The sequence below is a fragment of the Condylura cristata genome, unplaced genomic scaffold, assembly GCF_000260355.1.
Source record: "Condylura cristata isolate star-nosed mole 26May11 unplaced genomic scaffold, ConCri1.0 scaffold00026, whole genome shotgun sequence".
NCBI lineage: Eukaryota > Metazoa > Chordata > Mammalia > Eulipotyphla > Talpidae > Condylura > Condylura cristata.
Window position 1 is genome coordinate 16,328,613 of NW_004567127.1, and position 26,389 is coordinate 16,355,001.

At 33.2% G+C, this 26,389-nt stretch overlaps 1 protein-coding gene across 1 annotated transcript in view; it reads left to right on the plus strand.

Moving 5' to 3' along the window:
* DPYD (dihydropyrimidine dehydrogenase) overlaps nt 1-26,389 on the plus strand; it is a 728,688-nt gene that overhangs the window by 385,373 nt on the left and 316,926 nt on the right. The window contains exon 14 of the mRNA XM_004689753.2: nt 22,405-22,569. Within this exon, the coding sequence (XP_004689810.2) occupies nt 22,405-22,569 (165 nt within the window). The remainder of the gene's footprint in view (nt 1-22,404; nt 22,570-26,389) is intronic.

Below are 26,389 nucleotides of genomic sequence, written 5' to 3' on the forward strand. Positions count from 1 at the left end.
ATTAATAAATAAATATTGGTAGTTTAAATACAATCCAAATTCAGTACTACATGATTTTCATTTTTATCAGTATTGCAGCTATATATTCTTTATTCCCTAATTCATGATCAGTATCAGAATACCACTACTGGAACTACCCCCAGCAAGTTTAATGCCAGTAATATTTTGAAATATCATTTATTTTTGTTTAGTTTGTCTTATGCTTGTTCCACTAGAACTGTAAAAATTAATGTGTTTTACAGTAATCCTGTGTGGTTATGCACCTGACTGATTTTTAAATTGTGTTCAAAATGTTTATTCTGCCTCTCCCCTTCCCCCCCGCCTCCTGCAACGGGAAGGGGAAAAGTAAACATTATTATAAAATGAACGATAATGTAAATAGATATATAAAAAATAAATAAAAAAAGAAACATCCTTTGGGGAGATAGGTTTATGGGGCACATTTTCTGATTATTTAAATTTTTAGAAATTGATAGTGTCTTCCTTTTGAAATAAAATCATACTTTAAAAAAAGTGCCTGGTTGCAGAATCAAATCTGCTAAATAGGAACTAGTAGAAAAGGTCAATTTCTATTTTCTACTCTTTCACCTTATCCTCACCCTACTACTTTTTTTTTTTTAAGTTGCAATGTTTATTTATTCTTCCATGGGTTTAAGTTATCTCCCTTTTTCTTGGTTAAACTGAGCTTGTTATACATTTGTTTTTTCACCTTATTTATTATTATTACATTATTAAAAATTCAAGACAACTGTAGATGTACCTACAATTTTAAGAAATAATGGGAGATACCATGGGCCATTTATATAGTTAACCTTCAATAGTAACATATTGTATAATATAATACAGTAGCACATAGTATAATAGTACAAACAGTACATTCATACAAGCATGAAATTGGCATTGAGACAACCTACCAATCTTACACAGATACCTAGTTTTACTTCATCTCCATTGAGCCTTCTTTGGAAGGCAACTATTAATAACATAAGGAAATGTTCCAGAAAGGAAGAACACCTGGATCACCCAGGTACAATAAGAAATATCTACACCACTGTTTATCATCCTAAAACTTCTGTGTGTGGATTGGGAAGAAAATCCTATGAGATTCTAAAGAGAAAATAACAAAATCACATATCAGGGAAGAAGAATCCAATAAAACAACACCAGAAGCTGGCATATAATGCTTTGGAAAATCTATGGGAAATTGCTTCTAATATTGAATCCAACCAAAATATCAATCAGATATGTAACAAAGACAAGTACATTTGTCTTCCAAAAGTCCTGTCTCTTGCTACAGCAAAAAAAAAAAAAGTCATAAATGAATAGTGCCAAGACTAGATTCAGGCCATGGCAATTTCTGGTAGGATTGTAAAGGTTATAAATTATGCAGTAGATCTTGAGAATAATCTGGAATCAAGCTGTCAAGATCTTCTAGGAGGAATTTCTTAGGAAACAGATGAACCTATCAGTTATCTTATAGGTTTTATTTTCTAGGAAATTAGATTATGAGCCCTTGCATAGAATTACTATGGCATGTGAAAAGTCTCAATCTTTGATTCAGCGAAAGCAAAAAAAAAGAAAAGAAAAAGAACATTTAACCTGGAATAGGAATGGGAGAGGAAAGTGGCGCAAGAGGGATCATAGACCCTGTTTGATTCTGCCGTGACCAGTATTTAATCTAATGCAAATGTAAGGTGTAGATTTCAGATTTAATAGAAAATTGTCCAGGTATGTTAGGAGGGTGGAGGAAAATCAGAATGTGTGAGAGAGGTTAGATGAAATAGCTAAAACATTAATAGGAAGTTAGCAGTGAAAGCAGACAGGTGGGGACTTTCTCACTACCAGGCAGGGCACGACAGGACTATTTTCCTTCCATTGCTATACATATTTCAAGACTAAGCCTGCTATCTTTGATTTCCAATATCATAATAAATTTTTTCCTTGTTATCCCTAATAACACTGATCTGCACAGTACTTTTTTTTTTTTTAATCCAAACCAGTTTTCTCCCATTCTTAGCCATGTATATCTGAATTTGGTTCCTTTCATTCTTTACTTGAAGGAAAAGAAAAAGTATTTAGTTCATATTTTCTTTCAGAGTACTCAGATAGAAACACACCTTTGCCTTAAATTCTTCATCGTAAATAATCTAATGATGTCAGTCAATACTTAACAGAATTATAGCAATTTAAACTCTAACAGAGAAAGAAAAACATAGGTGTGTATGATATGTACATTGATTTTAACAGTCCATCCTTAGTGGAAAATGTAATTGAATATGTGTTCAGGTAAAGAATAACACTTTAAAAAGAGGTATGAGACAGATTAATGCAATAGGAAGGGTTGGGTAAATACACATGCTAAATAACTGTATTGTTCACTGATTGGCAGTAAATCTTTACATCCTTTTATATATTGCATAAATGCCTCTTTTTTCTTTTTCTTTTCTTTTCTTTCTTTTTTTTTTTTTTAAGATTTAGTTATTTATTTATGCATACAGAACTGGAGTACAGGCCAGAGGTGCAGGGGCCGTGAGAGGATTCACCAGAGACAGAGTAGGGAGCAGAACAGGTAGATCGATGCTGAGGGGAGCAGCTGGCGAGTCAGGAGCGGTCTGCTGTGCCATGTAGGTCACCTCCGGATCGAACTACACTGAAGTGTATTTCTAACCTGTTGTGCCACTAGGGAGTGTGCACAGGTGCCTCTTTTAACAACAGCAGTATGCTTTATGCTTCTTCAGTTGTTGACAAGATGACATGTAATATATCTTTTGTAACTTTTACATGATAGACTTCTCCCTCCCACCACCCATACTCATAGGAGGTGATGCACCTACTTTAGTAAAAGTAATTTGAGGGGTCAAAAGAGGAGTTTATAACATAACTATGGTTTATAATGCACTATCAATGCTTTATATACCTCTTTACAAGCATATATGTGTGTGAATAAATAACATACATGGAAATGGAGAGAAAGTAGAATTGATACAGTTTTCTAAGAGGAACTATTAAATTTTTATTTTATTTATTTATTTATTTTTAAAGATTTATTTATTTATTCCTACAGAACTGGGGTACAGGCCAGAGATGCGGAGGGTGAGAGGATTCGCCAGGGACAGAGTGGGGAGCAGAACAGGTAGATCAACGAAGTACACTGCTGAGGGGATCAGCGGGTGGGTCAGGAGGGGTCTGCCTCGCCATGTGGATCTCCTCTGGGGCAGGCGGGAATCGAACTCATGAGGGAGTGGCTTTGGCTTCTCAGTGCAGTGCTTTAACCCGCTGCGCCACCAGGGAGGGCCCGAAGAACTATTAATTTAAAGTATGTATTAGATAAAAGGAAGTGCCAGTGCAGGTATCTATTAATTGAATAAAACATAATCAAAACTATTTTTATTTTAGGAAGTAGTTTTAACATCAAGATTTTATGGTTCCTATAAAATGAAATTGCTATATATGGTTTTATTCTTCTAAAAAATTTAGAAGGTAGATTTTTTAGCATTCTTTAGATTTACAATTTCTCTGTAATTATACAAAATATTACATACATGTGATTATGAAAAATGGATATTTTGTTGATCTTAGAATATGAATACATCTCTAATAGATATCACTACAACCAAGGAACTAAACATCTAAACATATTTGTCAGGTCCAAAAATTCCCTTGTGTTCTTTTGTAGATTTTTTTTTTCTTTTTGGTAAGAATACTTAGCATGTGATCTATCCTCTTCACATATTTTAAAGTATACAACTATTGACTGTTTATCAATCAGTACAGTATTCTAGGGAGATATATAGAACTCTGTCATTTTGCATGACAGAAACTTTATACCAATCACTGATGATCAGGGATATATCAGAACCACAGAACATATCAGAACCACAATTATAAATTGTGTTTTGTCATTGAGTTTTCTCAGAATTTAAACATGAGTCTAATGTTTGATGTATTAGTCCAACTTCTGCATACTCAAAGAATCAAAAATATATTCTTGAAAATCCAAAAATCAAAAGAAAAAACTTCACCCCCCATGTTCATTTCTACCGAGATAGGCAAACAGCCTTTTGACTTCATTGACAGATAATGGGTGAAGTAATATATACATACAAGGAAGTATTACTCAGTCTTAATAAAGAAGGATAACCTACAGTTCTTTAACATTATGGGTGAGCCTGCAGAAGATGATGTGAAATGCAATAAACCAGTGATAGAAGGACAAATATTGTATGAATCTACTTATATGGGATTTCTAAAATAGACAAACTCATAGAAGCAGATTCTAGAATGGTGTTTACTAAGTGCTGAGAAGGGTATATGTAGGGAGACATAGTAACATTTTTAAAAAGTCAGTATATTAATGATTGGGAATATTTTATCATATATTACTCTCTTTATAAGGTATTTTGGCTAATAAGATTCGGGTAAAAGTTGGGGTTTGTGACAACATTTCTAAATCCTGACCTTAAAACTAGATATTTATTGAAAATTAGTAATCACACAAATGTGTCAGCTGCAAGGAGATTTACAGATTTATTTGCCATAATCTTTCTACTCTATCACTAAGAATTAGTAATGTAGTTAATAAGTCTGTTAGATTTCTTTTGGTCACAACAACTGAAATCTAAGTCAATATTATAAAGTGTTGTCCCTATTATAAATAACTTATAAATAACTCAGATAGGAAAACATTTTGCTTAAGGAAGAAATTGTAATGAAAAAAAAAAATCAGTGGGATAACGTCTGAACTTTCAAAAATATTCTTGACCGTAGTCATTGGGATCCCCCAAAACCAAGTGGATGAAAGAAAGAAAAGGAAATTCTTGGAAAAGAAATTTTGAGTAGATAATCCAACAGGGACTACTATATAATTCTAAAATGCTTTAGTTAAAAGAAACTCTCTAGAGACAAATGATTACCTCTTTAAATAGCTTTGGATGTTTGAAGGTACAACTGGGATGCTTTTGAATAGTTTCTAATTAATGCATAGCTATTCCTACCTTAAAGTGAGTAAGAAAAAGTTTAAAAATCATCTTTAAGGCATAATGGGTTAGGACTCAGCATTGCAAATTAGCCTCAGCTGCTTTAGTTCAAGTTCAATCCCAGGCTCCAGTTGGTGAGCACAGCAGACCTCTCCTGTCTTTTTCCATTGCAAGTGTTTTAGTGTATCCAAAACTGGGAGCAGTGTTTTGCACAGAGGAGGACAGTCAACATTTGTTGATAAAATGCAAATGTATTACTAATATATTCAATAGTTTTATTATGCAGCCCTTTTCCTTTTTTGTGCTATATTAAAATGAAAGCCCCACAGTATTTTATTGACTTTTTCAACTAACAAACTGTGTCTTCCATATCTTGTCCTTGTGTATTTGAAATTTTAGACTCAGGATGTAATTAGGTATTACATGTTAATTTGGAAAAATGGGACTGTTAGAATTCTTGCCCGTCAACATTTCTTTGGAATTTGATTCTTTATCTATCATATTAATCATCCACTCTAAACTACTTTTTCCCCCTCTAATTTGGAGCCCCTACGTAGCCCTTATGATTTCCCAGTAAAACATATTGAAGACACAATGTGACTTGCTACATTTGGAGACACTATTAATGTTTTTATTCACACAATTGCATTAGTAAAGTAGGCATGTCAAACTATGTTCATAATTTTGAAAGAAAACTACATATGGCCTGGAGCCCTTTCTCATTGTTACAGTCACAATTTCCATCTGAAATACCTTGCTTTTCTCAGAACAAGTTTCAAATCATCAGGAGAACTGAATCAGAAATCTTCAATTTTTTTTGGTGAGTCTAAGCCTATCACGCCCCAAGGACAGAGTTCTCCAGGTATTTTAGTGCAGGTATGGTACTCAGATCCATGTATAATCTCTCCAACACCCAGCAACATTTCACCAAAAGTAAGGAAGTTATCAGTATTCACTGACTACTTTGGAATTATAAGAAGGTTAAAAAATATTAACGCATAGAAAAATATGTAAATATAATAAATGTATATATTATGTCACACTGTTCTAAGCTCTTTGTATCCCTTATTTTAACTTTTTGAGACATTGTAGCTGATTATCTGCATTTTTCCAACAAGCAAAATGAAGTGGAAAAGATTATTACTTATCTAGCTGGCACATCTGTTATGATGAAAGAATTCAGACTTGAACTCTGCAGTTTCACATCATTCTTTTTAACCAGTACTCCATACAGGAGCTTCATATAAAATAAAAAGTCTCCAAGTATGCAGGGAAAATTGTGGATTTGGAGTCGTCAGTATAACTGTGTCTCTTAACCTGGTCTTTGGTTCATTTAAGTACCTTCTAATTCCTCTCAATATCATCAGCATATTTAATTAATATGATCTCTCTGTATATGTACCCATATCTGTATATGAATATAAATAACCATTAGTTTTTTTGTGAAAATGATGAGCATGACCTGGTTGTTGTCTAATATTATAAATTACTTTCCATGTGAAATAATCAATTATTTAGGCATTTTTTTTTCTAGCTCATGTCCATCTTATCTAATAAACAATAAGACTCCTTGCTTGCTAAAATTCAGATACCTGGGTCTTCTACATTTCTCCTTATATTAGATATATAAGCATTTCAAAAAGGAAATAAGATTTTTTTTTAAGATTTATTTATTTATACATACAGAACAGGGGTACAGGCCAGAGGCTCAGGGGCGGCAAGAGGCTTCATCAGAGACAGAGTGGGGAGCAGAACAGGCCCACTGATTAAGTACACTGCTGAGGGGAGCAGAGGGCAGGTTAGGAGGGGTCTGCCGTGCCATGTGGGCAAGAATTGAACTCATACTGAAGTGGCTTTAGCTTCTTAGTGCTGTGTTTTAACCAGCTGCGCCACCAGGGAGGGCCCAGGAAATAGGATTATTTTCAAATTATTCTCATTACAAAATTGATCCAAGACATTTAATTCATTTATAAAATCATAATATGGCATTATGGTTCGTATCTATAGTCTTAGTTGTGAACCTTTAGTAGAATTTAATTTTGTTATAGAAATAGAAGCCTCAATGTGCTAATGAATAGATTTCAACATTCTCTTCTCTGTAGCTACTATTAAGTGCTTTGTTTGTCATTGTTTTATTTGCACAACCAGAAAATAAATAGTAATAACCATAACCAAGGTGGTTTGTGAGGAAAAAGTAGCATTTTACTTATCTTTCCTTTTTTCAGTTTTAGCTTCCCCTTAGGGCTATTTTAGCAGACGAGTTGTAGGTTTGTGGGCTTGCAGTATATAAGTTCTCATTCCTTAGCCTTTGGTAATCAGAACTATGAGACTTCAGTACATTTGGATTTATCAGGACAAAGTCTTCTGGAAATCTAGGATGTTTGCATAACCCTCGCCTAAACTTAAAACCAATTATATGTAGTGCTGTGAACCAATACTCTAACCAGCACTGTATTTTGCACGAACTATTAAAGGTTGTTCCTCTATTCCATTTTTCAAAAATAATTCAGATGATAAGCACTAGGTGCTGACTCCCCAGTGGAGCATAATGAACATGGAAGAGTCAGCTTTGACTAATGTGGGCATTTCCTGAAAATTATGCAAAAGCACCATTGCTTTAAAAAAAATTTTTTTTAGACTATTCTCATCTAAAATTTCTGTTTTGGATAGGTAGTTATATATTGACCAATTGTTTACTTCTTAATGTTCTTTAAGTACCTTAAATGTCTTTATATCCAACCACACCTTAAGAAATAGAACTATTTCACTATTTATTCATGTTTCACACCTGGGGCTTGGGAGGAAAATCAGAATGACTTACCTGACCCTCTGTTGTCATGCCTGGTTCTCCTCTTTAATCTGCCCAGCCTGTTCTTGTATGGCCATACATTAAGAATTATTTTTAATATTTTTAAATAATTGTGAAAAGATCCAAGTAATATCTGCGCCTTATGAAATTCATATAAGTAACAATAAGAAATAAATTGTTACAAGGCATATCATGAAATTCAAATGTTAGTGTCTATAAATAAATTTTCATCAGAACACAGATATGCTTATTTGTTACATTTTGAGACCGCTTTCACGTAACAATGCCAGATTTGGGTAATTAAATTGAGTGATGGAAATCATATGGCTGGCAAACCCTAAAATATTTACTATCTGATGATGTACAATAGAAGTTTACTAACCTCTACTTTAAACAATTGTCTTGCTCTTTTTAAGAGATTTTTATCTTCTCTGGAAAGATTCTCATTTTTTTTTTTTTTTTATATTTCAGATAGATTTTTTTTTTTCAATATCCTCCTGTCTCTGTGTGGTCAGATGTCTGAAAAGTAATATGAATATGTACAATAGTATAAAAAATATATTATCACTTTTTCAGATTTCTAATTTTATAACTGTTTTATTTGGAAATACATGGTCAAAGTTTACTTGCATTGATAGGTAATGACCCCAAAAATATGGAGACCAATTCTATATATATATATGTTTATATAAATATCATGAGAGAAGTTTGTGTGCTATATAATATATATAGTATATATTAATATATTCTGCTTTCTGTAAAATAGAGTGTTTTCCAAGATATTTGTTGGTAATTTATGAAAAAGAAAACTTGGAGTCCAACAGTTTTGTGAGATAATGATTATAGGAGGTTTGACAGGTAGATTTGGTATTAACTACTCTGTATACTTCAATATGCTTAAATATATTTTAAATAACCAGAAAGATCTATCTCTTTGGTATTTCCCAAGGAATATATACTTACCAAACTTCCTGTCTACCCCCAAATATCCCAACACACATTCTTGATAAATATTCCCTAGTTTTAGAGAATCTAGGAGTGCTACACTTTATTAACTTTATTTTCTCTGTGAAAGTAAATGATAATTATAAATCATTATGCAAGAAGAAACTAACATTTTAAGCTGGCATATAGGCAGACATTGAAGACTGAATCATTGCTATTGATGCTGACTAGTGTTCAAAGAAAAATACTACCATATATTTCCTTTAACCATCTAATGATGGCTAAGGCTAATTCAGCAAGTTAACAACTTAGTATCTTAAATAAAAGTGATCAGATTTAATTTTAACTTCATTAACCAATTTTTTGCATTCAACCTGTAAGAGTGGTTATGTTACTACTCATGTACATGGCCTACTTTGTTTACTTTTATGATTTTGATTTTTTCATAAATACTAGTTGATATGACTATTGTAGTTCATTAACTTGAAATGGTGAAATTCTAAATATCATACTGTTTTCTGAAAGATGATCACATGGAAAAGTACATATAGCTAGGCTTGAACCAGATGAGACCTTTTTCAAAAGTCTCCTCCATGAAACTGTAGGTGAGGAAAAAAATTCTTGATCTCCTGAGGGTCCCTGACTGGTTCTCAAATTTAACTGACAAAGACAGATAAAGCATACAAATTCTATTGAGTTTTTTTTTTTCATGTATGTGGAGTCTTTCATAAAGACTCCACTTCAGCAAATATACAAAGATCAAATTTGAAATGACTATAGCAGAAAGTTTTTATGCCTTTTAGACAAAGAAGTAATAAATTTGTGAAGATTTTTGTTTGAATTAGTCTCCACTTAACAGGGTGAAGTTTCACATAGATTTACTGGTGGAAATGCCTATTACATTAAGATAAGCATGCAACAGTATAAGCATGTGTGCGTTTGTACTTCAGTCGTTAGCAAAGGAGAAGCAGGGTTATGAGCCACTAAGACTAAGTTTAAACCAGTGTAAGCACTATGGTGTTCAGAGACCAGAACTTCACCTGTGATGTCAACTTTTAGGCGTGATGTCTGCTCATCAGTAGCCTTGTAAACGAGGTCTTTTTTATTTTAAACTGTGGCATAAGTCATTCCATTTCCTAACTTGTCAAAACATCATCATGTCACTACATACAAGAGGAAGACAAGGGTGAATTTAACACAGGTTTGTTTGTACAGACTTCTTGACCCCAAATTCATGTCTCTGGTGATAAGAATGTCTTCCCTCTTCCTAGTACCAGCAGGGTACCTTCTACATGGGAGTATTATGAGATGTTTCAGGAAAGAAGGGCAAGAGGAGGGAAGCTTCTGCTAGGTTTGTAATTTCTTTAACTTAAGGTTTTTAGTAGGTCAAATTACTACATTGGTGGAAACATATTCTTAACCTCATCAAAGCAAAGTCTTAGCCATTACATTTTCTTTTCCAGGATAATGCATTAAAAGTGCTCCTAGTAATTAAAATAAAACCCTACTCTGAATAGCACACAAAGAAATCCAAAATGTAGTTTCTTTGTTTGCTTGGGTATTTTTTTTCTTTCATTTGAATCTAATTTATAAAAACCTTTCCTTGTAAGACTGTATTTTCCACCCATTACGTGTGGCAATGTCTACCCTTATGAAACTAAGAACAACTTGAAAAAAAAAACTTTAGAGGATACACACAGAAGTTTTTCAAATGTCCTTCAGTTTACTTGTGTGCATTTCCTCAAAAGAGACTCTTACAAAGCAGTTTGGAGTTTAGAATAGCTTTGAAAGCATTTATTGTTCCAAGGCTAATTTTAACCTGTGATAAAGATTGCTTCTTGTATTCTGTTGAATGTGATATCTAGTAATTGTTTGTCAAGGCTAAGTGCTGTAGGACACAATACATTTTTTTAAATGGTGTTTTGTAATTATAATACCATCCTCTTTAAGGTCTAATATATGAAAGAATGCTCTTGGTAAGGATGTTAGAATTTTAAGAAAACAGGCTTTATATTTTATCAAGCCAGATATTAAATCCCATATATGTTTAACTTGCATGTTAGGGGAGTTTGATCTTTGTATATTTGCTTAAGTGAATAATGTTTGTTGTTTTGTATAAATTGGCTTCATAGATTGTTAGCATAAATGTATTTTTTCTTTCTCATATTGCATCTTCCCATTGTACTCTGTAGGATGTTATTGGAAGGATAACCTAAGACAGTTCAAGCATGTGTGTACCATCTAAAGTAATATTAATACGAGTTTGGTATTATCTCTAAATCACAAATTTGAGTAATGATCAAAAAAATTTTACATAACAGAACTTCCAATCTTGCTTCCATGTTGCCTATTATAATTTGTAGATAAATGTGCTTGGTATCCAGATCAGTGATGACAGAATTGATGTTTAGAACCATGTCATATGATGGCATCATTTTACAGATGGCATCATCTGTATTCTTCCTGAATTATTCAGGGTTATATATAGAAAAGTGATAATACTGACATAATACTGGCAGCATTGCATAGCAGCTTTCAATGGCTGAGTCTGGAGTCCTTCCACCTTTATGTCTGCCTACAGTCTTGTTTTTTGTTTATTTTTTTCCAGCTTGATAAGTATTTTTTTCCACAAAGAACTATAGTATGTGTTGTACAGAGTCCATAAAATTTAGATAGTTTAAGAAATAATAAAATGAATCTTTGTGTCACTTAACATCACATACAATGTCTAATACATTATTCCCTTGTTTTTGACTCTGTGTGACCCTTCTCAACTACATCCTTACCTCCTCCCTTTGGAAGTAATGATGTAGGCTGAGTAATATCACTTTATTGCTTTTGTGGGTGGTTTAACAGAGATATATGCCTAAACAGTATGCTGTTTAGTTTTGCCTATTTTTGTATTTTACATAGTTTACTTTTCTATGCAAATTGCTTTTTCTCATTTTTGTTCCATGTTTTAGAGCCACACTCATTGTGTGAGCATTAATCCTTTAAGTTTCTTCAATATTCCTTTTCTTAATAAACCTGCCCTTTAAAATGTAAAAAAAAAAAAAATCAATTTGCTTTTCCTTTGTAAGTAATCTCTTTTTTCCCATTGTATTTCCTTAAAACTGTGGTTTTGGTGTATTATTTACTATTAGGTTATCAATTAACAAATATTTACCTTGGGTTTGTTGGTATTCCTCAATCTGAAAATTGGTATCTCTTATTAATTCTGTTAAGTGTTCTGACAGTATCTATTAATATAGAGCCTTTCACAAACCCTTCCATTATCATCCTGTGAGATCCAATTATATTTCTCCTATAAATCTCATTTTGTCTTCCATGCCTCCTAGAGCTCCATGAAATGTCTTTTGTCATTTATCTTTGCTGTCTCTCATGTAATTTTCCAGATATATCATTAAGGTCACTAATTCCCACCAGATATATCTAAGAGTTTGTTTACCCCAAACTATTAAGGTTCTTTATTCATCAATAATTTTCTTTAGAAATACTTTCTTATTTTGATTTTCATGGCAAGTTTTGAGTTTATTTTACTTTGATTATATAAATCTCTTATTTTTCAAACATTAAATATTTATTTTGTATTCTGTACCTGATAATCACAGTGTCATGTTTTTTGTTTTTATTTTTCTGGCAATGGTCTTATAACTTTTTTCTCTCAACTGCCTCTCAATTTATGTTGTCTTTTTTCTCTTAATTTAGCCAAATTATATTATCAGTGCATATCCATAAAATTATTATTAATGGGAACTTTTTGCTATTTGGAGAAAAATTCCTCCAAAATCCCTCCACAAAGAGGGCAGAGATTACTTTTCCTAGTTACCAGAAGACAACATTACCTGGTGCCACTTTTAAGTCAAATCTCAAATTGAGGATTTGGGGTCATATAAGTTCAAATACTGTTTTTTTTTTAATCTATAATTAAGGTGAAATTGAATACCTACCTGTTGAAACCAAAGGAAAATCATCCCACACCCCTCTTGGTATCTTCTAAGTTGACAAATAAGCAAACATTAGACAGACAGAAAAAAGAAAAAGTCAAAAAGAGTATAATAGTAATAGTGACACACCGTGCGCAGAATTATCACTCCTCCATGGCTTTGCTGTCACTCTTAAATAGTTTATATAAAAAAAGGATAGGAGATAGAAGTAAAGGGAAGACCAGTACAGGATTTTACCAAGGAATTATTCAAATTCATGCTCTGCATCACCATTTAAGAGTAAAGGACATTAGATTTCCTAGAAAGATGTCATTTAGAGAGAAGTTTACCTGTAAATGTTTTTATTGAGCCCTCTCTGTTGTCACAAAGGGTTAAGACACAGCACTCTGAACTTCTCCACAGCCACTACAGCAAGACAGTTAATCTCCCACCAGGGACCTGACCCAGATGGTGCAGGATACCTCTCCTGTCTTGTGGGCTGCTCCCCTCAGCAGTGTATTTCAGTAGATATGCCTGTTCTGCTCTCCACTCTGTCTCTGCTGAATTCTATTGCCCCCATACCTCTGGCCTGCACCCTAACTCTTATATACATAAATAAATAAATCTTGAAAAAAATGTTTTTATTAGGGCCCTCCCTGGTGGTGCAGCAGATTAAAGCACAGCACTAAGAAGCTAAAACCACTTCAGCATGAATTTGAACCCCACCCCAGAGGTTACCCACATGGCGTGGCAGACCTCTCCTGACCTGCCCACTGCTATCCTCAGCAGTGTACTTCGTTGATCTGCCTGTTCTGCTCCCCACTCTGTCTCTGGTGAATCCTCTCACCACCCCTACACCACTGGCCTGCACCCCAGTTCTGTATGCATAAATAAATCTTAAAAAAAAAATGTTAAAAGCAACCTCCTCCCAGCCTTTGGAATCCATCCTGTGAAGTCAGCCACAGCCAAATATATATTTTGTGGTGGCCTATTTTTTGGTCTCCTACAGATGCTACCATTGACTTCTACTTATTTCTTAGTTTGTAAATTGAGAACATACTTGTTTGGCATTGGTTCTGCTTTTCTGTGGAAGGTTCTCACTTGCTTACTGTCTGTTCTCTTGGGTGTTTCTGAATCATTTAAGCTCAGCTTCACTCAACCAGGATTTGGCAGAGAGCTTGAGGACAAATTCTGCCCTAAAACTAGCTCATGTTTGTAAATCTCAGAAAATCTCTCTGGAAAATTTCTGACCATCTCTGATCCCTGGAAACCTTCCTTATTTTAATACCAATTTAGTTTTGTAGCTTTTTTCTCATCCTGTTCAGTATTTTTAGATGTTACTTTTTTTTCAGTATTTGTTAACTTTATTACAGAAATGGAAAATGGTCTATTTCTTACAGATAATCCCTTTTTTAAATAATAATCATCTCATTTGCAATGACTTATAGAGTAAAACCAGAGGACTTTTTCAGGGCACAAAATAAACCTCCCTTTATCCCTCTGGGTTCTCTTCAGTGGGTGAGTTATCAAAAGGAAAAAACAATTAAATAACTCATGTTGTATAATTCAATGTCTATAAAACCTAAAGAGTAATGCATGAGAGCAGGAATGTTTATTTTGAATTTAGGACATATTACAGGCAAAGAGGGAGATAGATGTCACATGATGGTCAAGGAAGGGCGACTTCATCTTTACCCTGAGAACAAGAATTAGATTCTTAGATAGACATAATATGTTTGCTGATAAACCTAGAACTGGGTGAAACCATTAAACTGCATTCTACGTCATTAAAAGAAAAACAGTGATTGTTTCTTCCAATAGGAAAAGGAGAAGCTCAGGGTGAAATGAGCTCTTCTTCATTTAAAGAAGGACAGGGCTTGGGCAAGAACAGAATTCTCTGCTAATCTTCAGAGCTTTCACTAACTCTCAGCCCAAAACAATGTATATTCTTTAAGTCACCTCCTAAACTCACAGACCTAAGCAGACCTCTCCCACACCATGGTGACAAGAAGCCTCATCTGGGCCCATAGAAAAAAACTCTGTGTGACTCTTCACAATTTGTACAAGTTTTATAAAAAGTAAAGATTTTTTCATATTTATCATTTTCAATGAAAATTCTGCTGTAATGCTTGAGGATGATTAATAATTATTGGAACTGATTCATGCTTACACCTTCACAGCTGCTATTCTGGGCCTTAAAAGATTTCTTCAAAGCATATCACATGATCATCTTCTAAGCAGGCCAGCAGAAATTTCTAAGTTAATTACAGTTTGGCAGAGTGTATCCAAAACCTCTTATCTGAAGAGTGAACCCAATAATTTAATCAGTCTGTCTGTTGATTAATCACGTTCTAATCCATCTGATATCAGCGCTGAAAATGTTCTTCATCTGTTTCTTGTAAAACTTATCTCTGTAAATGCACAGCTGCTGTGAGCTATTGGTATTAATAACTTGAATAGGAGACAGAACACAATGGATTCTCAAAGCCTGCAGAAAAAGTTTTAACTCCTTAGAACAGTCATTCAAGACTCGATAATGTGACCCAAGTCTGTCTCTCCCCCTCACTTCCCACGCTTTCCCAGTTTCAACCCACAAAGCAGCTAAAGCCAGTCACCTGAACAACTACTGTGATTTTGACTGTTTCTGAAGCCAGTCAGTTGAAAAATGAACAAATATTTATTTTTCAGATACCACCTTTCAGGCATCCTACCACCTCCCCATGATCTGGGGAGATCTGTTTGAATGATGATTTACGATGAATAATGAGGAACAATTTCTGAACTAGTGGGTGGCATAGATAATTTCATGGTAAAAGACAGAATTTTGTGGACTCTACCTCTGACTGCCTGAACAGACGTTGCTGGGATCTGAGGTGGAATAGCAAAAATGTGGATCTTAAAAGGCTAAAAACAGGCTGGGCCACACTTTTTTTTTTTTATTTTTGGCTCTCCTTGCACCCCTGTCTCTGCCCATCTGCTGATAAGACAGACAACATCCTCCATTCAACAACCAAGAAATCTCCTTCCCCTTCTCTATCTTAGCTCTAACTTTCCTCACTCGTTATGTGAATCTGCTTTTGGGTTTGTATCGTATGCTTAAGTACCATGTTAGGACACACAAATGCAATCATTTACCCCCATATTTGAATGAGAACATCAACGTGCAAAACAGATGGCTCTTCAACTTTCTATTTATAAAATTATAAAATTTTGAAAAAAGTTTGAGAGAAAAGGTAAAAGACTAGAAACATTTGATCGGCATAATTTTATGCCTCAGACATCAGTAACAGTCTATTAGTCTCTTATTTTCTGCAGTAAAAGCCACGAAATCCTCTAGATATTTGATACTTCCCTAGGACTTTAGGTAAGCACTAGAGAGTTTTATTTCCTTTTCTGACCTACAGTAGACAGTCAGTATTTTAATTTCCATTCACTCTTGCCCTATCTTGAAACATAACCAGGTTGTTAATTCTAGAGCACACTGTGTTATAGTTCTTTGCTTCCCCCCACCCCTTATTTCTCCCACTATCTTGTCATTCTTGCATAAAGTATTTATTCAATCACTTCAGTCCAGTCCAAGACTGGACTGAGATTGAGTATCTGTGGTCCATTTTTTACAGATGCATCCCAGAATTTTCATAGATTCTAAAGCATGGGACAATTCCAAAGGTTTTTAGAACTTTGATTTTGTAAGATTTTGAACAACAATAATAGGAAATGAACTATCATGGTTGTTTCAAGGCTATAGAGTGTTTTATTTAACTAAATGCTATTTTACCTGTTTTATTGCTGTTTTCCTAGTTAACTGTACTTATCAATGATTATATGATATTTTCTTCTGCAATTTCTAAAGTAAACCTGCAAGATTTGTACTGGTTCAGTAGACTCCTCCAGAGTCTACTTGTTTGATTCTCAATTATTCCATCTTTATTTACACAAACATCTATGTAAATCCTAATTAATTCTGTCCTACTAGCTACAGTTAATTAAGCAAGCGGTGAATTTTGAACCCAAGTTAAACCTACTAGAGTCTTTACCACCAAGGTTAAAATTGGATCTGAGCAATTACAAGTTTGAGGGAGTGACTGTACTTATAATTTGCAAATGTGGTTGCTGTCAGGGGCCTGTGTTCTAGCATATGAGCTGAGACAGAAGGAGTTTTATGTAGAGAGAGAGGAATGAAGAGATAGGGAAATAGAAGAGAAAAGACAAGGAGATAATTTTTAACTGCCTTTCTTTATAGCTTCATTTCCTTCCTTGCAATATGAAAGACATTTAAAATAAATACAACACACCCCACTTTTATAAAATATTTTACTTGCTCAAATTCACTTCAGTTTCATTCAGCTACAATCAGGCCTAATTATTGTCAGTTGCATCAAATATTAAAAGACTGCTAATATTATTATTCCTAAATACCAGACAGATTTATAACAGTGGACAAGTCACTTAAATTTCCCTGAGCCCAGTTTTAGCATTCACAACAGAAAGATCAAAGAGATAAAATATTTGAAAGAGTTTTTTGCTATAAAATTCTAAATTATTATTGTTTCTGCGATTGCAGTACTACTCATGTTTGTTAGTTTGTTTGTTAAGTTAACAGTATTTTTGTTGTGTTTTCAAGGTAGATAGACTTAAAGTTCTAAATGACAAATAGGCAAATATTGTCACTAATTCAGGGTATTCTGTGCTTTTATATGAGAGTAGGAAGAAAACATAAAGAGAAAATTTCCATCCTACCAAACCCATTGCTATAAAAAATAACCAAGTAGAGTTTATTCTGTTATAAACTTTATTTGGGGAAGTAATCAAATAATAATATAACATGTTCATAAAGAATATAAGATGTTAAGGAGTTTTCTTTTTATTTTCGTTTTTGTTTTTTTTTTTTTGGTCATAATAGTAAAGTTGTACTGTAATGTGACTGCTGCTGAATTTGATTTTACTTTTGCTGTCCCCAAAGTAGTAGTATGCCAGATTTATAATGATGGAATCATGTTATATAACAAGATATTTGTTGTTAGATTTGTTTTCAAAGTGATTATCATCTTTTATGGAATAGTAACATAGTTAAGTCCCGCATAGATATGCTATAATATATTTTAGAAGGCAAGTGTCCTGCAGTGCCTTTCAGCTTTGAAACTCTAATTTATGAAACCAAATAATTAACAAATTTGTTTGACAAAACAAGTAGTTCATAGCAGAATCTTGGAAATTAAAGAAGTGCAAATATCCCTAAATTACAGGTTTTCAGGTAAATATGCAAAACTTTATGCAACAATAGGTACCCTGCTACCACTAAACAGACTTCTCATTGTGCCATGCATGCCTGCAGTTCAAGAACAAAGTTTATTTAAAATTGCATATCATTTTCACTTTCAGAAAGTCATCCTTGTTCCACTATCCCTAACTTGTCCCTTAACATCTACATGTACTCCAAGAGATAACTACTTTCCTGAACAATTTTAAATCAAGCTCTTACTTTTACTACTTACATTTCATCACCTAAGTCTGTTTCACTAGACAATATTGTTTTGCTTGCTGGATTGTTTTTGCTTGTTTTAGTCATCTTCCTATATATTCCACAGCTTGGTCTTTTCATTCAACAGCACATTTTAAAAAGTCTATATGTTGTAGTATAGTAGCTATGAATTGATCTGCAGATTTTATTCTTTATTTTCTTTCAACTATTCCAAATCTGTCCTAGTCTTTTAGGAAGGCATCTCTGCCAAGTTTCCTTTTTCTATTCATTGAGACCACTAGTAGTAACCATGGAAACACTGTAGTTTCTTTAAGGATAAGAAGGCCAAGTAAATGAACTTAAATAAACAAATATAATCAATCTGTTTACTATTTAAATCTCTTACTGAAAAATCACTATCATCACTTCAACTGTTAAGAGGTCACTAACACTGGATTTTATAGTGGTAAGTTACAATATCATTTAAAGCAGAGCTATTTCATCTAATATCTTTTTATAGAGCTCCATTGTTTAGAATTTGAATATTGTTAATGCACTAAAGATTAAAACTATTTTAATTCTCTGTTACAGAGAATAAACTCTTATATTTTCCTTTATTAACAGTTTATTTTGTTATATTAACTCCTTTAAGCAATGTTAATGTGATTTAACCAGTGAATATTATAGCAAAACATTACCTTATGAAGTTAAAATCATACTAAAATTCTAGCATTTCCAATTTAAAATTGTTTGTAATTTATTGTCTAATTATTGAAGTGCTAATCATGTCAGCAAGAATAGTTGACTGTACTCAAGTTTTCATTCTTCTTACATTTAATTAAAAAAATTCTAAAGTCTCAAGAGAAGACTTCTGACAAAATAGGAGAATGATATAGAAAAACTAGAATAAAATTTCCACTGATTTTTTTTATGGTTACTAGGTAACCATATTAGAATTTTAGTTGAATTTGGAACATACTGATTTTTTTTTTAATTACTAGGATACTGGTAATTGTCTCACTGATAGGTGACAGGGTCTACAGATTTTTTTTTTTTTTAATCCTTTGGGCAGTTGTGAAGGATGTTTTCTTGAGGTAAGAATAGATAACAACTATTTAGTGAAACACAACCTATCAGAAATGAACATAAGGAACAAACAATCCCTATCATAAAGTAGATGAAATTTCCCTTTGATTTGCCTTATAGTATTTCTTCAATCTTGGTTATAATCATCCCATGGAATATCTATATTTTAGCTCTGTATTATAGAAAAGTAAAACAACTACAACATCAATAGACAATTCATAGTACAATAGGTAAAATCTAATGATAAAATTTTAAGTCTGAAGTTATAAATGAGGGTAAGGAGAATTTTAAGAAAGAAGCATTATTTGTACTCCAACTAAATCCTACTTGCTTATTGACTATTTCTATTGTTTTGGGTTACTGCCATAGTTATTATTAGGAATATTTCTGTAAAATAGCTATGACAAAATCTCCTTGGCCATTGAGATATTCCTTTCTCCTTATAATTCCTTTCTCCTTATATTCCTTTCACCTTCTCCATGTTGTGTCTTTTTTTAATTTTATGGTATCAAAGCATTTCCTGCACATGCAATGAAAATACAGGCCCACCTGGGGCATGGAAACAAGAAGGGACCGTAATTGGTCATTGCCCTGATAGGTTCATTAGCTAATAAATGTCCTAAATAACTATGACCAGGTTAGGAATTCATAGCCACCTGAATCAGAAAAGCACGAGTTGTATTGTATTGGAATGAGCTTATTCTATTTGGACTCCAGCAGCAACTTAAGGCCAGCAATCAAAAAGTCTTAGAATATACAAGGTGAGGAAATTTAAGCCTGCTTCCTATCATTGAGGCTGTGCAGCAGGCTGGAAGGGGAAGATACGTACATGTGGGCAATCTGTGTCACAGTATGCTGATATCAGGAACAGGCTGTAGTGGCGGAGGTGATGCCTACAGAATTGGGAGAAACAAGTAGGAACCCTAATTCTCTAAGAAAGAATCTTATCACAGGACCAGTACCTGAAATTTGAATAAATCTACTTGTCTGCTCAGCAACAGAATGAGGCTAGCAATAAATACCTTATAGTCCCCACGGTTCAGGAACGGCCTATTCTAGTGCTTAGGGTTTTAGTCCAGACTCCTTTAAGAAACATTATTTGAGTACCTACAAAATATTGGTTAGAAGCTGGGCTTGCTAAAGCAAAAAAAAAATATGTAGTTTCTTCCCCTCCAAAGTTATAGTTAATGGCAAATAGAATATAGAAAATCACAATACAAGTTTGTTTATGTGTCAGTTGGGGAAGGTGTATATTGCTACGTATGTTGAGACTTGTTGACAGAGAAGTGATCAGAAGTGGTTTGCAAAGACACTGAGAGATGGACAGGATCTGGGTCTCTCCCAGTGAATGAGTCAGTTTTGTTGAATCAGCAGAAAGAGTTGCCTCCAGACCTATACATTACAAAAACAGCTTTTAAAACTGGTGCCCTTAATTTTGAAACTACTGTGGAGTGTACATTACTTGGTGAACTAAATAGTCTCCCTGTTCACTGCTGTGGCTAATTTTTTTCTTCCACCACTGGTGGCTAGATGGACTTGTCTAGGTGAAGAGCATTTAGAGCAGGGGAAGAGTATAGAGGAAATGCGTACCTCAAGGTTTAAAAGTAGGGTCTGGAAATTTGGAACATAGAAGAAAAGCAGCCTCATTTGAGGGAAACATTTCAAAAAGTTGTCTTTTCAGACCCTGGAACCATGGTAGAACCTCCTGGAGGGTGAGCTCTAAGGAAGCCACCTCCGTGGGTGTGAGATAACACATTAAAGCATTTGCCAGGAGAGAAATTTGACCCACTAGACTTGAACTTCCTGGAACGATTACTTGTCATTTTACACATTAAAACAATGTAACATGGTTTCACAATAGCAAATCAAAAAAGGGCTGCTGATGTTGCCCACAGTTACAATAGAAGTGGAATGGCTTAATTAGTAAAACATTAACTGGCAGGATTCCTATAAGTAAAAATGTACATATTTAAGGAGGCTTATTATAACATTTATACCATTTATTTTATAATATACTAATTCAAATGTAAAAGTAAATGTAAATTACCAGAAATTAACATGCAATGTGAAGAAAAGTCCTTTTATCCTCTGCAACTGTAGCATTTGGCAGATTCAGGAATAAATAATCTTTTGTGGCAAGGGTATGCCTTATCAAACATATGCAGATCAGCACTAATTAATGCTAATTAAGGTTTCCTGTCTATCTAGTTGGAAAAACGTCCAAATGTTATGAAATCCAGTTAGTATGCCTATTACGCTAATTGTTTTATATGGGGTGGTTCTTAATTAAAATATGTAAATTGACCTTAATTGCTATATACTAATGGGGGTTCATGTTATCTCACTAAAAGTGACAAGATGGTGAGGAGGGGTCCTTAAATGACTAATTCTGATAAATCCTTAACTAAATGACCTTTACTCAAAATTAATTTTAATTGGAAGTTGGCTAAAGAAACATTTTCCTTCTTTGTTTCTTTTTAGTTTTTAGTTATGTAAAAATGTTACCCTTTTTTGTTAATGCAGCTTTAGAAGCAGTGTAGATTGTTAATTATACTTAACAAGCAAGTTAAATTGACTGTTTACTGTTTATATTTATTAGGAAGCTATTGATATCCTCCTCTGTCTTAAGAAAAGTGAGTTCTGGTTAAATGTGAGATTTGGTAGAATCTTGTGAGGAAGTTGACCCATTAGTTTGTTTGAATATGTGCTAAAGTTTGATGAGCCAGTAGTTCTAATATGTATTTCTTGGCTGATTTACTTTAGAATTACTTTTTAACGAAAAATGCATTTTTTTTTCTTTACAAACATTAACTGTACTTGAATTGAAATCTGAGTGGAGATTCTTAGGTTAAATAGACTGAAATGATATTTTTACATATTACTTATGTTCTTATGTATTTAATTGCAAATAAATTAAAATGCGTATGCCCCAAACCAGTGTAAATTAATTAACATATTTTATGTTTTCACTACACTAACCTGAGAGTTATCAGTCATTTAAATAAAGCTAGCAAATATTTTGTTTTGCACTTTCATTTGTGAGCAATTTATGTTCAACTATAATTTAAGATCTATTTAAATAATTCTTATTTAAATATATGAGAAGAGACTTGTAAAATATTGTCATGTAGAAATGAGTATAAATTAAAGATTTTTTTTTTTTTTTGTCAAAATGACCCATTAACTTTACTCTTTCATCAGGACATTGTGACAAATGTTTCACCCAGAATCATCCGGGGAACCACCTCTGGCCCTGTATATGGCCCTGGACAAAGCTCCTTCCTGAATATTGAGCTCATCAGTGAAAAAACAGCTGAATATTGGTGTCAAAGTGTCACTGAACTAAAGGCTGACTTTCCAGACAATGTAAGTGTGATTTAACATCTAAAACAAAAAGAATTGGCATAAGTTAGTGAATGTTTATTTAAACATCCAATTCATAGGCTTATAAATATTAATGTATATAATATATTTTATTAAAGAATCTGCCAGTTGCTTTGCTGATGCATAGAAAGATAAAAAAGAAGGAAAAGCTCGAGAACTCATAAAAATCTTCACACTGTGAGGCTTGGTTATAAATGGATGCCATGTAGATGGAAGAAGTATCTACATAAGCAGGAGGAAGAGAAATGAAATACTCATTTTATTGAGTTGGTTTTTATGTATATGGTTAGTATTTATGAAGGTGATGACCTTAGGAAGAAATTGCTGACTATAAATCATTTTAAATATAAACCTAGGGCAGAAGCAGCCTATTTTCTTGCATCGTTTATTTATATTTTTCAATGGAAAATAATCTACCAAATAATTTTAACACCCCTATACTAAATAAGAGGACTCTTTTTCATAAAACCTTTCATAAAAAGAAAAAAACTTGTTTTAAGGTAGTGTACACAGACTGCACAGTACAATACCTTGAAGCTTACGTACTTATTTCTTTTTAGACCTTTATGTGTTGTCGGTGATATTTTCTCTTCAATAGTCAGTTAGGACTGTCCTTAATGTCACTCACTCATTTTCTCCTGCCTTTCTCTCTTTTTCCCTCCTCCTCCCATTTCAGCTTGTGTGTCTACACACACACACATACACATGCACATGCTTCTCTCTGTCTCTCAAAGAGTTGATGGTAATGAAAGTCAGGGTTTGTGGCAATGTATGTGTTTATATGATACATAATATTTTCTTTCATGTTCTTTCAAAAAGAGAGAATATATACGAGTTAATGACATTAAAAACTAATGTAACTTGTGAATAAAACCATAAAATTATGCAAAGGAATTTTAAATATACTATTGCCTAACCCATCCAGTTTTTTTTTTGCTTTAGAAATCAAAAGTTATTTCAAAATGTCCTTTATCTTAAAACAAAATATACTCACATACAATTTATCTTCCTTAAATTGACCTCTTACATATAATGAAAGATATCAAGACCCATTTAGAAAACCACAAATTCTATATTAAAGAGATTTTTTTACTCTCTGACTTTGATGTTATAGTCATCTTTATTTTCACATTGTATAATCAACTTTAATAAGAATTATGTTAAGCTTTGTTTTGTAAAGGACCTATCTCTTCTGGGAAACTTCTCTTTGAATGCCAAAAACAGTGTGGTCAGCCCCAAGAGAATTTTTAATATATTTTTAATCTTAGTTTATAATCTTAAGTATTGTGTAGATATCAGTAATGAAATATAACACCAATGATAATTATAATGAAAACAGAAGTAATAAACATGAGCATTTACTCTATGCTAAACACAATTATATACTATATACTTTAACATTCATTTACTCACTTAACAACTTTATAAGATAGGTATTATATTATTTCCCCCATTTTGTAGCCAGGAAAATTGAGACACAGAGAGCATATAAACTTGTCAAGGTTACACATTTAATGTATGCTGAAGCCAGAATTTGAACTTGAAATCAACTTTTAGTATTTATGCACCTGTCTACTATTAACATTCTTTAAGGCATCTGCCTATGTTACAGTATCATATCAGACCATTAAATGTCCAGTGTTACTTTTTATTGCAATGTAACAACAGTATGAAATATAATTTCCCACAAATTGCTTCAATAACATTAGATAATCCAATACATATTAAAAATGCTTTCTGGAAAATAACTCAAATGATGATTTCTCTCCTTTCTTGGGTAGGAATAAGATGTTATGATAATGCCCTCCAAGAAATGACAAGAGTAGACCAGAAAGCTGAGTCAAAACTCTTTTTTGTGATTCCACAGTCAAGCAGAAAGAAGAGACATTTTTAAATGTTCTTTTCAATTTCCCTAGACACAATTTCTTCTCCTATGATATTTTTTCTTCCTAGAAAACAATGGATGCTTCTCTTGTTTCCAATTCTCCCCTTTAGATTTTACTCATTATTCTTTTTCTGTGTTCTTAGAACTGATTTTTAACATTTTTACTACTTATGTCAAAGATAGCATTTTAAATACAATTAAAATGGCATTCCCATTTGAACCCTTAGAAATCGTGTGAGCACCTAGATATTGCCATGCTGAGACTAGAATATCCCCCACTGTTTTGGAATTACTCGGATGCCAAACCCAATGAGCTGAATGAAAGCAGGTGACCCTTCATTTTCCAAGTTTAATTATCACTCTCACTGGAGTTTTCCCACATCATTCTCAAGTGCATGGCTGCCACCTTTAATGATAAGGATCGGATAATTCAAGTCACTGTGGCAGCTTCTAAGTAAGGCTAACTTTTCTGAAAAAGAAATTGTGCTGGGGGGGTATAAAATCTGCTGCTATCAGCAGCTAGTATCTCTGTTTCCAGAGTGAGTAGGCACAGAGCTGTCTGTGAACCAGAGGAGACAACTAGAAGAACATCTTGAATATTAAGGCAACGAGAACCCCTGAATTATATTGTAAGGTTTTGTTTTTTAACTATCACACAGCTATAACAAAGCCTACACTTATACTAGACTTCTGCTTAGCTTTCAAGGTTTCCTTTTATTTATCTGTGAATTAAATTTGGCACAGTGATCATTGTAGTGACAATTTATTACTAAGAGTTTTTTGTTCCTAAGCTGAGATTTTGTAATGCTTATTATGAAATGTACTGTATAATTAGGGCTTACAGAAATCAATTTTAAGTGAATCCTTTCAATCTACTGCAAAAACCTTGGAAATTATATATTTTAGGCTTGGAAATGTGGTACCAAAAAATACTTGCTGCATCTTTATTTTCATGCACTGAATTAGCAAGCAAAAACTGATATTTTCTATCATTTGTGGCAGCTAAAAGTAAGAGTTAGGAAAAAAGATAGGGATTAGCATGAATCAAATGTTAAAGATAGAAAAGGTACTGATGACTTTGTGAAAGAAATTAATAAAGGAAGAACAATTGGTGTGTAAACATACCAATATATTGGTATGTGTATATTTACACACCAATTGTCCCTTACTTCCTCGACCTCTTTTATCATTATACAGGTAAATTCAAAATGACTCCAGAAGCTTCTATTCACAGAGTTCTTAACCTTGTATGTGTACCAGGGACACCTTAAGTAGTTTGGTAAAATCTAAGAGCCTTCACTCAGTATCGTATATTTAAATAAATAATCATTATTTAATTTGTTGCCAAGGATTCCATAATATTAAAATAAAATTCTCAAATTGTTTAAAAATACAATACATTATTTTAGCTTCTTTTTAGTATATCACTAAATTCACAATCTAGGATTTTAGAAGCTCTGACCACTACTGCAATTTTAATATAATGGTAGTACCCTGAGATATCTGCAGCAGCTATATAATGATTTTGTGTAGTTTCATTGGTGGAAAGGCAGTGGTATTAATTGTGCGACTGTGGTTTGCTGCATTTGTGATTGTCAAAATGCTATAATTTAATAAAGAAGTTAGTAAAGATAAGGCTTTAATTTTTTTTTCCCTTCCCAGCCTAGGAATTTCCTGTTATTGATGAATGGTCCTGTGGACCTCAGTTTAATAACCTGTATCCAGAGGTTCTCAATTCTAATTCCATATTGAATCTCCTAGGGGCTTCAGAAATGGATATTTATGGTTAAGTCATACCTTCCTTCAATAATTTCAAAAGTGCTAGCATATATACAGTAACTATATATCTATTTGTGTATTTGTGTGTATTTGCACATGTATGCATTTTTATATATATACTTTTTTTTTAGTAAAACT